The following is a 15,804-nucleotide window of genomic DNA, read 5'->3' on the forward strand; positions in this document are numbered from 1 at the left end:
TAAGTCACAGACTTTTGGCATTTGCTTTATCATGGAAGAGGAACATTTCCAGTAGGATTGAAATGCTTTATTGTCCCTGCGCTGCGTTATGTGGGCAGGGTTTTTCTGGCACTGCTTGGGGTCACCGAGCTCCCTCAGAGCCTGTGCTGAGCACTCGTGCTGGGGCAGAGCTGCGCTGGGAGGACGGGACTCCCCTGCCCCGGCGGTACCGGTGCTTTGGTCCATGTCTGGGGCGCGACTGTCGTTCTGGTAGCCAGCAAGCTTTGCAAACTGACTTTGTTAGAGAGGTGGGGTTCAGACAAACCTGGAGGTGCGCGGACGAGCTCTCCTGGACACGGGCTCCTTAGCAATGAGCTGTCGTTGCGGGAAAGCTGACGGGGACCGGGCCGGGGACGGTGGGCGGGTGCCCGCGGGGCGCGGGCCGGGCCGGGCCGGGGGAGCAGCGCGGCCCGAACCGCCTGTAGGAGGAGGTGCCCGGGGACACGGGAGGGGACGGGGCGTCCCGGGCCCCGGGGCCGCTCCGGTTCCTCATTTCCCGGCTGGGCTGAGCCTTCCGCGGACTGCGCGCCGGGCACGGGGGCGATGGACTACGAGCGCAACAAGGCGCTGCTGCTGGCGCTGCAGAGGGCGGCCGGGACCGGTAACGATCGCTGCGCTGACTGCGGGGACCCAGGTAAGGCGGCTCCGCCGGGCAGCGCCCCTCGGTCCCAGGACCCGCTTCACAGCGGACAGCGGCCGTAACGAGGGACCGGCCGTCCCCTCGGGTTGTGGCGCCGTCTGGGCGCTGCTCGTCCCGGTCATCAGCTGTGTCCGTTCGGTCCGTGCGGGGACCCCCGTCCCGTGTCCCGCAGGGCGCTGTGGGACGGTGCCGCGGCGCTGCCCGCTCCGGGACACGGCTCTCCCCGCGGGGCCGGGGAACCGCAGCCAGGAACAGGAAACGACCTCGGCACCAGGCGCTTCCCCGGGTTATTTGTGGACAGGGCATGAGGCTGCAGGAGGAGGAGGAGGGTGCGTGGGGTGGATTTCCAGCTCGGGGAATATTTCTGCGCGAGGGCTGGGACAGAGCAAACACGGAAAACCCGGCGGCGCCCCCGCGCCGGGCTGGCGCCAGTGCCCGTTCCGGTGGGTCGGGCGGGCGCCAGCAAGCGCTGAAGAAGGCGTCAAGTTGCTTCTGTTTAGCGTGGTAGGGAGAAGTGGATGGTGGTGCAATCCAAGGAAATGGTCTTTCTAGAACACTCAATGCCTATAGGGATGCACCTGTCAATGTTGCTTCAGGGGATGTGGCAGCAGGGAAGAGCAGGAGCCTTCACGGGCAGCGGACAGTCCTCTCTCTCTGTAGGTGGTTGTACTCTTAATAGTGCACACTGCTGGCACCTTCCTTCCATTGTTAATTCAGTGACAGCAGCTTTTCATGCAGAACTAATAATTAGCTGAGCTTTTCCATCACCACTCACCTGCCTGCATAGTCACCTTAATTTTAAAGCAAATTTGCAGTTGCAGGATGTACAAACGCAGGAGCTACATTGTTCACTGAGGAAAGCGGATATTGCTTCTCTGAACGCAGTGAAGTGACAGCCATAAACAACGGGGTGGGATTCGAGCCCAGGTGTGAAGCCTGGGCTGTGCATCAGATGAAGGTTTTCACCCTTGCCAGTGGTTATGCCTTTTCCTGTGTATTAATTGATTATTTATGTTTTTATCTAGATCCAGAGTGGGCTTCTTACAAACTTGGAATATTCATTTGTTTGAATTGCTCAGGAATTCATCGCAATCTTCCTGAAATCAGCAGGGTCAAATCTCTTCGTCTTGACTTCTGGGAGAGCAGTTTAATAGAGGTACAGAGGAAAAAGCAGTAATTCTCCACATTTCATAACCTCCTCTGCCATGCAATTCCTATGCCATCCACCATGGACAGTGCAACAGAGACACACAGAGCCAAGTTAACTGCATGGACAACTTCAGGGGTTTTTTATGACCTGCTCAATCAAATTACACTGATAGGTGACTATGTTCCTAATGGTCTGTAGTGTGTATTTTTATATACACAGTAACTTTTCACTGTGGTTTAGAAACCCACAAATACTTCCCAGTAGTATGTTAAGAAAGCAACGTAATCTTAAATAACGATTCAGCCTCTCAGAATTCAGTTGAATTGTGTTAATAATACAATCACAGTTAACATCTGGGAGAAGATGAAGGAATAGGGACATCACAAACAAATTTTCTCCTAATTTTCTTTTTTTCTTTTCATCAACAACCACAGTTTTGTATTCCTTCACACATGGTTCACAACTGTAAATACTGAAAAAGGTGTATCCACCTAAAAATAGCAAACTGTAATGCCAAAGGGAATTTATAAATTTATAGAAATAGACACTGAGAGTAAATGCAAAACTCAGCAAAAAGCGCTCCCTTTGATACAAGTCCCATTTTATGTTCATGATATGGTGGTGGTTTGCAGTGGCACACCTAACTGTAATTTATTTTGTATTTCAGTTTATGAAGAACCACGGGAATCTCTGGGCCAAAGCTAAATATGAGGCAAAGGTCCCTCCGTACTATTACATCCCCAAGTCCTGTGACTGCATGTAAGTTGATGGTGTATTCACTGCTGCAGACCTTTACATCTGTTTCCTTTACAGGTCTCCCTGGCTGGCTGGTGAAACTAGAGTAGACAGATCAGCTTTATCCATGTTTTCCTCTTTCAGGGTTTTAAGACAGCAGTGGATTAGTGCTAAATATGAGCGTGGGGAATTTCTTGACACCCAAGTCTGCCAAGATCCCTGTTCTGCAGGTAAAAGGATTGTCAGGGAGGTCTCAGCCTCAAGGCCAACAGCACAATGTTCTGTTGGCAGTTTGGAGATCTGTGAGGTGGGCTTGTCACATTTGAACTGCTGGATGTGCAGTCGCTGGTTTGAGAAGAAACTTCTAAGAAAAGGCACTTAAAAGTGTAAGGGTATATTTAGATCTTACTGTTCTCTATTTCTCCACTGATTTTTTCATATGAGGGAAAAATTCTCAGATGGAGAAGAGACTTGAAACTGTGCCACATCACCCTTAGCTCAATAGTTCTGCCCTTGTGCCACCCTTCTCTGACACTTACCTGTCTGGTCTGCAGGCAGCCGTGAAGGATGCCTCTGGAAGCTTGGGAAGGGACGCAGACAGTTCCAGAAGAGGCAATTTCTCCTGTCAGCAAAGGAAGGGGTGATGAAGTACTATGGCAAAGAAGTGAGTTCTTCAGCCAGAGCTGACCATAGGTAGCAGGTCAACACCCACCCTCAGACCTTGCTCTTTGTGGGCAAAACCCAGCACAGGTAGCTTTATCTCTAGTTCTACAGCCAGCCTCTTCTTTGAGGAGTCCACATGTTTCCCCATTAACTTACGTGGTATATTGGGCAATTTTGGATTTAGTTCTTTTGCTCATCCCTTATCTCAACCCTGCAGCCTCCTTTTGCTTAGTGAACGAAGGAAATGCTATTCAACTGGCAGAATAGCCAATACTTGAATAGCAAGACTAAGACGAGATCTGCTGGAAGTTGTTGCCTCTTACATTACCAAAAATATCCTCTCATCAGCTCCTGCAGCAGGGTCCTCAACACAACTCCTTTCTGTGAGAGACTGTAGCTAATTGTTCTCTAACGAGGAGGCTGGAGATAGACCCATCCCTTACAATGCAGACCCAGCCCTCTTTAACAGTGACCCAGCATTAGTCAAGGAATCTTTGTAAGTGGTTTTATGTTGCATGTAATCAAGGCTTTATGTTTCAGGTATATCCAATATTCAGATACTTTAGGATGTCTGCTTTCTATTCAGTAGAGGTCTAGGTCTCATACAGCTGATCTGTCCTGCAATGCATTCCCTGAGAGCACTTTAATACAGTGATGCTTTTCATTTCACAGTCCAAAGGTCTAAAAGCTGTTATCAGCGTTGAGACTCTGAATGCAATGTTCCAGGTGGAGAAAATAGGACACAGTCATGGTCTGCAGATCACATACATCACAGATGGTCAAACAAGGAACCTGTTCGTCTATCACGAAAGTGCAAAGGTGAATATAACGGAGATTCTGGAGGAAGCAAGTTGCTTAGATGTTGGATTTGTATTTTGGAAGAGTTCCTGTGTCTGCAAGATCTGGTTTTACTTGGCATCACTAAGACTTGTAGACTATAGGAGGCTGCAGAATTTGATACTCCTAACTGTAGCATCTTGCTCCTTTTCTGTTATTCTGTTATTCTGATATTCAACCTCACCCTTTGGATAATCTTAAGTGGTGCATGGATGTAAATCTGTGTAAGGTAGCTGCCTCATTGTTTTACACAATTTCATTAAATTCTTCATATGCATACAGAATATTGTTCTACATTGCTTCCAAGCCAATAACGATAATTTTAAAATAATTTCTTTAAGTGTCTCTGTAAATATTGTTAATTTTCTGTTTCTTCCTTCAACAGAGTTCTTGTGTCTTTCCAGGTACAGAGGTTTTTAAACAACCCATAACTGAATCAACTGAAAAAAACTTGTGTATACAGACTTGGGTGACTGTCCATGCTGAGAATGTCTTGGACCTCCCAGGAGGGGCATTCTTAAATTATTTTCAAGGATCAATGTTTTTCAGGTGTCTGGGACAAATCACTGACTCTCTCTGCCCCTTGGGGAGAAAGTAGTTCTTCACAAAGAGGTCACAAGAAAGGAGAAGGGCATTTTGGAGAAGCAAAACTACTCTTACTCTTCTTGTTAATCTTTATGTTTGTGTTTGCTGTTTTCCCAGGAGATTGTTGACTGGTTCAATGCTATTCGGGCAGCACGTTACCATTATCTCAGAACCACCTTCCCAAATGTCCCTGAGACTGAGGTGAGAACTGAACAGAGCTTGAAGCAGTCTAGCCAAATATAGCATGGGAGAACATTTTCTCACTTCTTCTGACAGAGTCAAGTGCTCAAAAAGCAGCACTTAGGTCCAGGGAATGGACAGAAGAGGTAGAAGGAAGAGCCACACTGAATAACAGCATTTAAGGCCTTAAAGTCTCCATGTGATCCTTATACAGTGTAGTCTGTCAAAAATGTTATGTTTCTTCTCACTTCAGTCTTCCTTTACCAAGCAGCCAAAAAAATCCCAGACCCCAAAAGCCACAATTGATGGTGATTAACTTTGACAAAAACAGAACAGAAATGGAGTCTTGAATGAGACAGCCTGTCCTGGTTTCGGTTGGGACAGACACAGATTTTTTTGTGTTTGTGTTCTCCTAGCTCATACCCAGGATCACAAGAAGTTTTGTCAAAGAAGGATATATGGAGAAAACAGGACCAAAAGTAAGTGCATACGTGGCATTACACAAACAGGATCATTCCAGATCGAGAATATTTGGTAGTTCAATGATGCTGACTCATAAAAGATTTGCTCAGTGACTCTCTGCTTCCTGGGTTGATAAAAGACATTTTATTCAAGCCTGTCATGTTATTTGGGACCATGTTTTATTTTGTGTGAAAAATAGATTGTGGAAAAGAATCATCAAAGAGTAAGCAAGGTGAATTAGCTGTCAATGGACGTGCAAAGTGCTATTACACAACACCCCATGGATTGCTGTATCTGCTAACTGCAGCTCCTGCTACAGCAGAACATGACGTGCTGACCCCCCTACTTCTCTGTTTCACTTGGAGTCAGTTGCACGTAGGTGACATCTACTTAGAGCAACAAAGTGTCATTTGAACAAATTTCTCTGCAGTGAAGCCAGTAGTTTGGTTTGTTTTATTGTGGGAAGTGTTTGGGCCAGTACTCTTGGAACAGAAGAGCGAGGTTTTGGGCACTGCTGAAAGAGGAGATAAAGATCTGAGGTCTTGTTTGAACACAGCCACTTCTTGCCTCTGAGTGAACCATGAGCCAAGTGCCATTATAAAGTTCAGTGGTGCAATGCTGATTATGCTGGGTTTTGGCCCAGCTTGTGCCAGCATTCCAGCACCCCTTCTGCAGGTACTTGTACAGAGCATGAAAGATTTTGTGGGTTTTTTTCCTGAGGCCTAAATTCTGCTTGAACTGAGGTGAGTCCTAGAAGAGGCCTCTCCAGTTCAGCCTGGAGCTGGTCAGCCAGGAATGGTCAGGTAAGTGTAGCTGGTGGAATTAGTACTTAAAAAAACCAACTAGTATTATACACCCAAAATTCCAGGGACAGCCTCCCTGATCAGATTGTTGAAATTGATTGTTCACTCTCTTCCCTATCACCACTGGCTCAGGGGTTGTTCTCTGCAGTTCTTTCAGTCCATTTCATGCAACTTCCTTATTCCTGTTAATTTGATTACTTCCCTGCTCAAAGGATTGTCATTGAATGTAAATTGAGCCCAGGGGGAAGAGAGAGCTGAGGGCTGCACACAGCATCCCCAGTTGCAGGGATGAAGGAAACTGAACTCCAGCTCCAAGTCATTTAAGTGGTCCTGGGATTTGAATAGATCAAAGTCCACTTTGAGACTTGGGTCTTTAAAGAATTTCTACCATTTCCTTGCAGCAGAAGGAGGCCTTTAAGGTACGCTGGTTCTCCTTGGATTCTCAAGAAAGAAACCTGATGTACTTTAAAAATCCACTGGTAAGAGGAGTGTTCTCTGTTCCACAGCCCTTTCATGAAGTGGGTGGGGAGGAAAGGTCTGTTCTCATCCACCTTTTCCAGTGGCTGTGCCAGAATGGAGGAGGCCCAGCCTCAAGAGCTCATTTCCCTTGCCACAATATGTCTCTGAAGCTGAACTGGTTGGGAACTCTGGCCTGTACAGTGGCTGTGAGGAAGATCTTTTAAAAGTAACTGCTACTGCCTGTGGTGTTCATGCCCCCTCTGCCCCAGCCCAAATGCCTCTGTCTCTATAACCTTAGCCAAGATGAGCAATATTCCAATATCAGGGGCTTGACAGCCTCAGTATCCTGCTTCCCAGCACTGCTTTAGCCATGGGAATGTCCTTCCCTGCCCTTTCTGAACAAGTACCAACCAGTTCTATAAGGGTGGGCCCCTACCTTCTCCTCTTGAGAATACCTATGAGTGCAGAATAACCCTTTTGTGTGTTCCCTGCTGGTGTCACAAGTCCATGTGATCATTCCTCTCCCATCCACAGATCCTGTTCCATGCCTGGATAGAGCAGAGTCTGCTGGAGCTCCGCTGTCTCCTGGCTAATTGCTGTCTTCTGCTTCCTTCTTTTCAGGATGCATTTGCACAGGGCCAGGTTTTCATTGGAAGGAGGGATGAGGGATATGAAGTACGAGATGACTTGCCCCAGAAAGTCTGTGTGAAGAAGAAAAAACCAGTGATCACTCTGGTCACGCCAGCAAGAGAGTTTGTGTTTCTCTGTGAGAATGACAGCAAGCAGAGGGAGTGGATGGATGCCTTGAATAGAATCATCACCCAACCCTGATGTCCACAGGGAGGAGCAGGCAGGCAGCTACATTCCACCTGGCTGCAGCTTCTGGCCACATAGGGACAGGGTTGTTTTCAACAGAGTGGGGTGAATGTTTTTTACAGCACTACATTTCTGGCACAATAAAAAAAAACAAGCCAAGTTTAAATTGTGGAGGATACTGTAATGGAATCACTTCTGTAATGGAATCACACAGATGCTCCTAGCTCCTTGCTTTCAACAGTCTCTACTGTTTGGCTTTTATGTGAGTGGCAAATCCCACATCCAATGATTTTTTTCCAAAGCACAATCCCACACGGTGCCCCAGGGAACACATCAAGAGTACAGGATGAACAGACACTGATCTGTCTCAGTGAACAGATGAAGCTTAATGAGCTTGATTAGACTGAACACTGAAAGGCAGAAACAAGTTTTAAAAGTATTTTCTTCTGTGATTTGCTTGCAAACACTCCATGGATGAACACCGGTGTTCAGTGTTGGAGGGAAGCCTTCTCATCAGATACCAGTGTGTGCAGGAACTGATGGAGATTGCACTGGCTGACACAGAGCACTGAGTGTTTCCATTCCTCAAGACAAAGTCTGAGATCTGGTTCTACCAAGCAGCAAGTCATTCACACATTTAATTCTTCTTTACAGATAGCTTTAGTTTGCAAATCAAGAGGAAGTCTTGCAGACCAAGTTTCTGGTGAGGCTTCCACCTTCTGCTGACAATTGCCAGCTGGTCTTGAGATACTAAAAATAGTTCTTTTTTTGCAGAAATGAGAAGTGCCAATACTTGCAGGAATTAGTGACACTAATTCTTCTTTTTCCCCACTTCCACTATTACTGTGAATTATTACTGTGAATTATATTACTCCAATATTACTGTGCCCAATACTGTGAAGAAATTGTTAGAGTTGGCTCATTATTCTGCCCTTCTCAGCCAGCTCATTGTCCAGCTCTGAGCAATGTGCAGCAGTTTTACTTGTTGATATGCTCCCATCAATTTCCCTGTGTTCCAGGCTCTGTCCCCACACAATCCCATTCGTTCTAACTCACAGGGTGGTTTCAGCAATCCTGTTAAACAGCCTAATCCTGTAGCTCCTGAAATCAACAGAAAGCAGCTCTTGACTTGTACAAGGAACAATGTCAGTCTTAATTTGTAAATTGTTGTTTTGAGATGACCTGAGTAGTTTGGGATGACCTCAGTAGCGTTTCATCCTTCCAGTAGCCTGGACTTAATCAGACAGGGTCTGCATTGTGCTGAGCTGTGCCATTGCTCTCCCGGCTGGGTCAGCAGACTGCCCATGTCAGCAATTCTCACTGTTACAAAATCGGGAAATTCAGGGTGGAAATGAAATAATGCAGATAACGGGGACTTTTTTGGACAGTCAGTGAAAGTCAAGGCCAGGCCATAGAGAGTTCTGCGTCACAGTCTATTTCCACCGGCAACTCAAATCCTGCGACCAAGGCACGTGAGAAGAGCAGAGAACAGAGCAGAGCGGGGCGGAACCGGCGCGGCCCGGGGCGTTCTCGGCACCGGAGGAGGCGCCCGGGGAAATCGAAACTGTGCCCCGGGCCGGGCCATGGCCGCCGTCATCGAGCTCGAGCGGCTGCAGCGCGTCCTGGAGCTGCATTGCTCGTGCTGCCTGCAGCTCTTCGCGGAGCCGGTGCGGCTCACGGGCTGCGGCCACAGCTTCTGCCGGGGCTGCATCCTCCGCTACTGCGCGGGACGGCCCCGCGCCGCCTGCCCGCTCTGCCGCCGCGCCTTCGAGCTCCGGCACCTGCGGCCCAACCGCGAGCTGGCCGCGCTGCTCAGCCTCATCCCGCGGGAGCTGAAGGAAGAACTGGAAACACAGGAGAACCCGGATCCCTATGGAGCTGCTGCCTGCAACGACCGGAGCTCGGCAGGGCGGAGACCTGGGGAGAAGGTACGGCCGGAGGCAGCCCGGGTCTCCATCCACGGCATCCCCGAGTTCCATCTCCCGACACCCGGAGCTTCACCCCCCGACACCCCGGGGCTCCTCTGCGGCACCCCGGGACATTCCGGGATGACATCCCGAGGTGATACCCCCGACATTCCCGGGCGACATCCCCCGATACCCAGGGACTCCTGCCCACGACATTCTGGGACAGCACCCAGCGGCACCCTTGGGACAGCCCGGGTTTCCATCCCACGTCATCCACAGCGTGGCCCGGGGCTCCATCCCACTCCATCCCACGGCACAGAAACACACTGAGCAGATGGGTTCGGCTAGCACGGTGTTTGGGGCTCACTGGTGGTGTCTGACACATTGAGAGCTGCCTAGCTGAATTAGAACTAATACCTGTACATATTCAGCTGATGCATAATAGTAATAACTGACTTCTTTGTGCTGGGTGTTATTTATTGCATCAGCATTGCATTGGAGACTGCTGGAAGCACAAATAACATTATTAGACAGTGCTACAGCTCCACCCAGCTTCATGGCACAAAATGGGACAGGTTCATGATCTAGGTCCCCACTTAAAACAACTCCCAGAGGACGAGATGAGAAAGATATGTTGACCTTCATTATTTTGGCACAAATGTATGTTCTTCAGTCAAGCTAAGACTGTATTGAAGCTCACAATTATAGTTGAACATGTAATTAACTGGTGACTGTTGATGTTGACTTCATTGCAGTTATTCCTACTTAGAATTTCAGGCACCTCTTCAACCAGTCCATTGCTTAACTAATGCCAGTGATGTAGGGGATTTTTATTATCCTGCTGCTTAACTTAGTAATGCTTTTTCTGAGGGTTATATAGATAAATAGTCCAATGTGTCACTTTAAAGGAGGAAGAGATATGGGAGAGCTCCAAGCAACAAGAAATAACTGCAGAGACCATCCACCTATTGAGGAAAGATCTCAGTAAAACAAAGGTACACACTGTACATTCATCACCTACTTTCTGTTTCCACTGTTCTGGACTGGAGATATGATTGACTGCAGGGTTGCCTTCCAGTTCAGAGCAGGAATCTGCCTTTTTGTTTCCTTCTTTTCTGTCACAATTCTGTTTATACTGATAAGGATGAATATACGGCATCAGCTGCGCTAATTTGTGTCTTGGCTGGCACAAAGATCACTGAAGTTGTGCACTGTTGCATTTTTCTGCTTATCCCAGGAATAGCCTGAATGTTTCTGGTACACTTGGATGAAAATTACAAATTATAAGAGGAAATATTGAACTTTCTGAGTTGTCAAGCAGAGTGCACAGGCCATAAAATAGCCATGATCCTTAACATGCCCCAAATCCCATTGCATGTAATACAGGATAGCATCAAATGTATTTTATTCCTTTGAATAAAGTTTTCTGGTCTGCAGGGGTCAGTAAAAGAGCACATTAGATGGGGCAGAAATTCTCATATTCCATTCATCTTTTCTAACCATACAATGAACTCCATATTTTCTGCCTTTCAGGAATATACATCTCAGATCAAAAGCCAGATTATTAAAGATTTCTGTTGCATGAAGGAATATGTTGAAAGACAGGAGAGAAACACACTGATGGTCATTGAACAAGAGCAAAAAGCTGCTCAACAGAAAATTGAAGAGACTATTCACCAGCTCAAAGACATCAAAGCCCTAACTGTAAGTGATGAAATGAAGTGGCAGAATATGAGTAGAAAATCTCAAGCTCAGTGTCTGGGATAGCTGAATATGTACAGAGCACCTTTGAGGTCCCCACTGCACCATTGTCATAGAGACAATGGTGCCAATCCACAGACACTGCTGTCAGCAGGGAGAGTTTGGAGTGAGAAATTCAGAGAAAATAGTACTATAAGAGGCCCAGGCTGGGAATGCAATTCAGAACTAGCTTTTTTTCCAAGGATATTGGTGAGCTGGAGTGAAATGGGAGCTGCAGTGCTGAAATCCAGTCCTCAGTCAAATCTAAAGTCGAGATCTTTCATGATCTTTTTATTTTCCAGAATTTGTATTTACACATAGGTATGCAAGTTAAAGAACTCACAGAGTTATGAAATATTTTTTAACAACTTTCTTGGGGAAAACATGTCAAGGGCCCTCAAAAGACGCAGTTAAAGCACTTCAGATTGTGCAGAGCCTGTTTTGATGTTGAGAATAACAGTGCCAAGTGATGCAAGTTAGCCAGCAGGAATTAGGAGTGAGGCTCACTGGGTGTGGCAGTGCCACAGAGACAGAATTGGACTTCCAGGATCCAGGCACAGGTGCCCACACTGGAATTCACCTGATCCAGGGTCCTGTTGCAGGCAGTGAGGGCAGATGGGTACTTTCAAAGTTATCTGGCCTACTTGAGATATCCACCTGCAAAGGAGGTTAATCCAGCTTCGAAAAGGCTGTTTCCTCCTACAGACTGTACTCACATTCTAAGAGAGGAACTTCAGATGTAGATTTCCACAATTTCTAAATTTAGGCAAACTAAGTTTACCCTTTCCTTGCACTACATTTTCAAACTTTCGGTTTCAGTTCTAGAAGAAGAAGGAAGTTTAAAAGGAATATATTTGTATATTCATATGACTATATATATATATATATATATATATATATAAAGAAAAATTAGTCACATTTTCAGTTTTCTTAGGGAAAACACAGTCTTTTTATTTTTTAATAAGAATATCCTTCACTATTTTCTGTAAGATTTCACGCTGGGTTGCTCAGGTAACTGTCCTATAAAGAAAACTTTTGATACAAAGAATAAGATTATTGGAGAGATCACTGCTCTTTTTCCACTGGGGCTTTATATTTGATCTGTGCAGTGAAGTAACTGCTGTTGTTTACATCTTTCCCTTGATACTTTGTTGTTATTAGAGTGACTTATCTGAGAGGCAGACATATGAAGGCTCACCTTCAACAATAAATAAAATTACACTTGATGAGAAACTTAATGTTGTCAAAAGTGCTGTAGAAGATCTTAAGAGAAAGTTGGAAGTTTTACTCTTGGAGAATTATGCTCAGCAACTGCCAGCAGGTGAGTTTCCCTTATTTTGAAATATTTTTCTTAAAGGCAATGGATCTAGCAAACAGAGTAAAAAATTACTTTGTGTTTATGAAATGCATGTGCAAATAAGAAACACAATACTCAGCAAAAAAATAAAGAACACTGTAAAAATTTTTAAGACAGAAACTGCTTTATCTGCATAGAATGATCCAACTGCTTTACCCATCTTACTCTTCTGACAGTTCTCTTCTGACCACACCAGCATAGAGTGTTTTGTTAATTTTGGGTAAAAATGTTTGCCTACACGTCCTTTGTAATTTATGCAATCATAAAAAGCAACTCCTTGTTTTGTACTTGAGCCAGTAGCTGGCTTTATTCAAGGTGTATTTTCCTCTGGAAGCTTTCTGTACAAAATGTACTTTCTGTGTACATTTTGCAGAAATACCTTAACACTTCACCTATTTTTGTATTTAGTGCAGCCTTCAGACCAGGAGCCAAGTGTCAGCTCATCATCTCCAGAGTCTGCAGCTAAAAGTCCTGAACCAACCATTTCCAGCCAGTTTTCTCAGTGTAAGTATCCAAGCCAGCAGGGCTCTTAACAACATCCAGGTGACCCTAAGACTGGATTTGCTGAAGAAAATTGTCCTTGCCACCATAAACAGGAGATGTGGCTGTTTACTCAAGCATGGAAACACAGTGGAGTTGCCATGAATGGATCAGATACTGACACATAATGTAACGCTGTACCCTACTGCAGATGTGGGATGAAAAAGATATAAGAAACCTGTTTGATGTAAGCTGTGTGGTAGCTTGTGCTGGCTGCAGAGTCTGAGCTGGTGTACAGGTAGTTACTGCACCTCACTGATCTTTGCTGTTAAGCTGTAATTACTCTAGTTGTTACTTGAATTCTTCATCATTTTGACAGAAACATTTTTACAATCAACACACTACTACAGCTGTAGCGTAACACAGAAAACAAATGTTTTTGCTGATAAAATATGTAAGAACTATTTTTATTTTAAAAAGATTGTGGCTAGGAATAAAATCCATCTTGTAGGGTGCAAGGTACTTTCACCTTTCCACTGGGGTGCATATGAGTCTGTCATGGATATTTACACAGTTGTGCCTACTAAATATTTCAGTATGTCCAGAGTGGTTGATAGTGCTTGGTTGAGGATTCTTGAACTTTGATTCAGGTTTATGGTATGTCATTGGGTTTCATTTCTCTTCTGGAGCAGGGATGCACCTGCCTTTTTGTTGCCTGCATGTGAAAATATTTTCCTTTCTGTCCTTCAGGGGCAGATGATGTGACTTTGGACCCCACAAGAGTACACGAGCGCTTGGCACTCACAGCCCAGAACAGGAGAGTGATGGTGTCCAGCTACCTGATCACTTATCAACCATCACCCAAGAGATTCTCCATCAGCCAAGTGATGTGTTCACAGGGCTTCTCTACTGGGTGCCACTACTGGGAAGTAATTACCAAGGACAGTGATGGATGGGCTGTTGGAGTTGCTCATGAAATGATTGGTAAAAGGGACAAATTGGGAAGAACTGAGCATTCCTGGTGCGTAGAATGGCTGGGTCCTAAAAAACAGCTGTCAGCATGGCATAAGGATCAAGAAACATTATTACACAAGGACAAACCACTGAAGGTTGGAGTTTTCCTGGAGCTACAAAAGAAGACCGTGTCATTTTACTCCATCACTGACAAAGAAACACTTTTGCACACCTTTGAAATTAGTACTTTAAATCCTCTCTACCCTGCTTTCTGGCTGTACACTCTAGAAAGAAATGGATCTTTAACTATAAGTCAGCCAAACAGGAGATAAAGTCTATTGAGAACAGGGACAATTTTGCCAATGACTGCAGAGTTTCTATACAAGCCTCAGTGTTCAGCACAGGTGTGTACCACAGAACGAATATGTAACTACCCAGGCATTCCTGGGAATCAGCAACTGATACTTCTGTCTGCTCTCCTCTTCACACTGTGCTCTGGGCTAGCCATACTTCACTAAAGCAATTCCAGCCTATGCTGAAGGCAGTTACCACCCCTGTGGGAATCTGGTGGGTTTCTCTAGCAGCTTTAAGTAGCCCAGGATATTCCTAGGAAAGAATGTGCTAAGGAAGCTCTAATGCTGGGGATAAGCCTTTCTCATGGACTTCATTTTTCCTACATTGATATTAAAAAATACAGGAAAACAGATTATGACATTACTTCCTGTCAAGTGAGTTTTCTTTAGACAAATCTGATTGATTAAGGAATGCTCAGAGGTCAAGAATGTTACTGATCTTACGTATGAAAATCTTTCCCTTTAGGGTAGGCACTAACTTGGAAATAGGCTTTGGATTTGAGGACCTGACATTTCAGGGATGTATTTCAGAAGAACATTGTCTCACTGGAACCATATTTTAATCTTTCCCAGGCCAAAGGGTCAGTCCTGGGGGTGGTGTGACCACAGGCATAGTTGTGGAAGCAGATGTTTGGGTGTGTTTATACCAGATAATAAATCATGTGGTCACTTTACTGCCCTTTTAAAGGGCCTGCAAACAGGACTCTGTCATGGGAAGGACCATCTGGTCTTGCCAGCAAGCCTGAGACAAAGCAAGAGGTCCTCAGTTGGCCTGTGGGGGGTGAAGGGACCAGAGCTGAGGTCCCACAAAATTTACAGACGGCTTGATTTCTGAGAGATCTACTGCTTCATGCAAGCAAACTGTCAACAGCATTCCCAAGAAGCAAAAGCTTTTTCTTCAGTCGGAAGACAGTGACATTTCAGAATTGACAAAATAAATAGTTTGTTCTGAATAAAGCATGTGGGATTCAACTATCTCATTTAGTAGAATGGAGCTCCTTGGCTTTTAAAGTAATTGACAGAACTGCTCACCTTCAGTTACTCTCTGCTGTCTCTGAACGCTGATGGACCACATGCACATTTGTTTGATACCAGGGGTGTCTTTTAGCATCTCCAAGGCTGGGGTAGCTTTCCTGGGATAGCCAAAGCCACTGTTAGTATTGAGGTGTCCTTTGCTGGTTCTTCTGGAAACAGCATGAACTCACTGGACATCTCTAATCTTCCCGCATACTAATTATGCCGTAGTGCCCAGGGGCAGAAATTTCTTTTGGGTTGGATCACGAGAGCACACATTAACAACACGCAGTGAAGATGGAACCCCGCTGTGTCACCACTTGAACAGTGGGAAGAATTTCCTGATTAGGTGATGAAACATTTGAACGGGCTGCCCCAGTTGGAGCCACCATCCTTGGGGGTGTTTAAGGAAAGACTCGACATGGCACTCGGTTGGTACCGGTGGTGTTGGCTCATAGGTTGGACGGGATGATCTCTCAGGTCTTTCCCAGCTTCACTGATTCAGTGATCCCCGGTGTGCTCCGAGTGCCGCGGGCTGTCCCTCAGCGCTCGCAGCGGTCACTGCCAGCCCGAGGAGCCGCCGCCTCCCGCCCGCGCCCTCAGGGGCGGCCGCCGCCCCGCGCAGCCGCC

General features: G+C 45.9%; 2 protein-coding genes across 4 annotated transcripts; both read left to right on the top strand.

Annotated features, from left to right (window-relative positions):
* Positions 1–429: 429 nt before the first annotated feature.
* On the top strand, positions 430–7,535 carry ADAP2 (ArfGAP with dual PH domains 2). 3 transcript variants are annotated; one of them, XM_086857451.1, is made up of 10 exons: positions 430–673; positions 1,705–1,835; positions 2,497–2,588; positions 2,709–2,794; positions 3,119–3,228; positions 3,900–4,046; positions 4,767–4,850; positions 5,246–5,308; positions 6,496–6,573; positions 7,175–7,535. In XM_086857451.1, exons 1-10 carry the CDS (start codon positions 583–585, stop codon positions 7,382–7,384), a joined length of 1,092 nt encoding a protein of 363 aa, XP_086713577.1. In that variant the 5' UTR covers positions 430–582; the 3' UTR covers positions 7,385–7,535. The 3 variants fall into 3 exon arrangements, with proteins under 3 accessions (XP_086713577.1, XP_086713578.1, XP_023794520.2); XM_086857452.1 differs by having other exon boundaries at positions 3,954–4,046; XM_023938752.2 differs by having other exon boundaries at positions 664–1,008.
* RNF135 (ring finger protein 135) lies at positions 7,252–15,117 on the top strand. Its single transcript, XM_086857450.1, has 6 exons — positions 7,252–9,297; positions 10,185–10,271; positions 10,810–10,980; positions 12,178–12,337; positions 12,782–12,877; positions 13,604–15,117. Exons 1-6 carry the CDS (start codon positions 8,953–8,955, stop codon positions 14,137–14,139), a joined length of 1,395 nt encoding a protein of 464 aa, XP_086713576.1. The 5' UTR covers positions 7,252–8,952; the 3' UTR covers positions 14,140–15,117.
* Positions 15,118–15,804: the final 687 nt, after the last annotated feature.

This window comes from Cyanistes caeruleus, chromosome 19 (genome assembly GCF_971803275.1).
Source record: "Cyanistes caeruleus chromosome 19, bCyaCae1.hap1.1, whole genome shotgun sequence".
In the NCBI taxonomy this organism is placed as follows: domain Eukaryota; kingdom Metazoa; phylum Chordata; class Aves; order Passeriformes; family Paridae; genus Cyanistes; species Cyanistes caeruleus.

Excerpts from the sequence above, each read along its gene's own strand:
- ADAP2 (XM_086857451.1), top strand. The coding sequence starts at position 583 with ATGGACTACGAGCGCAACAAGGCGCTGCTGCTGGCGCTGCAGAGGGCG. Across the intron at positions 2,589-2,708 it reads CCCAAGTCCTGTGACTGCAT|GGTTTTAAGACAGCAGTGGA; the intron begins GTAAGTTGATGG and ends TTCCTCTTTCAG. Across the intron at positions 5,309-6,495 it reads TGGAGAAAACAGGACCAAAA|CAGAAGGAGGCCTTTAAGGT; the intron begins GTAAGTGCATAC and ends ATTTCCTTGCAG.
- RNF135 (XM_086857450.1), top strand. The coding sequence starts at position 8,953 with ATGGCCGCCGTCATCGAGCTCGAGCGGCTGCAGCGCGTCCTGGAGCTG. Across the intron at positions 9,298-10,184 it reads GGCGGAGACCTGGGGAGAAG|GAGGAAGAGATATGGGAGAG; the intron begins GTACGGCCGGAG and ends GTCACTTTAAAG. Across the intron at positions 12,878-13,603 it reads TTCCAGCCAGTTTTCTCAGT|GGGCAGATGATGTGACTTTG; the intron begins GTAAGTATCCAA and ends TCTGTCCTTCAG.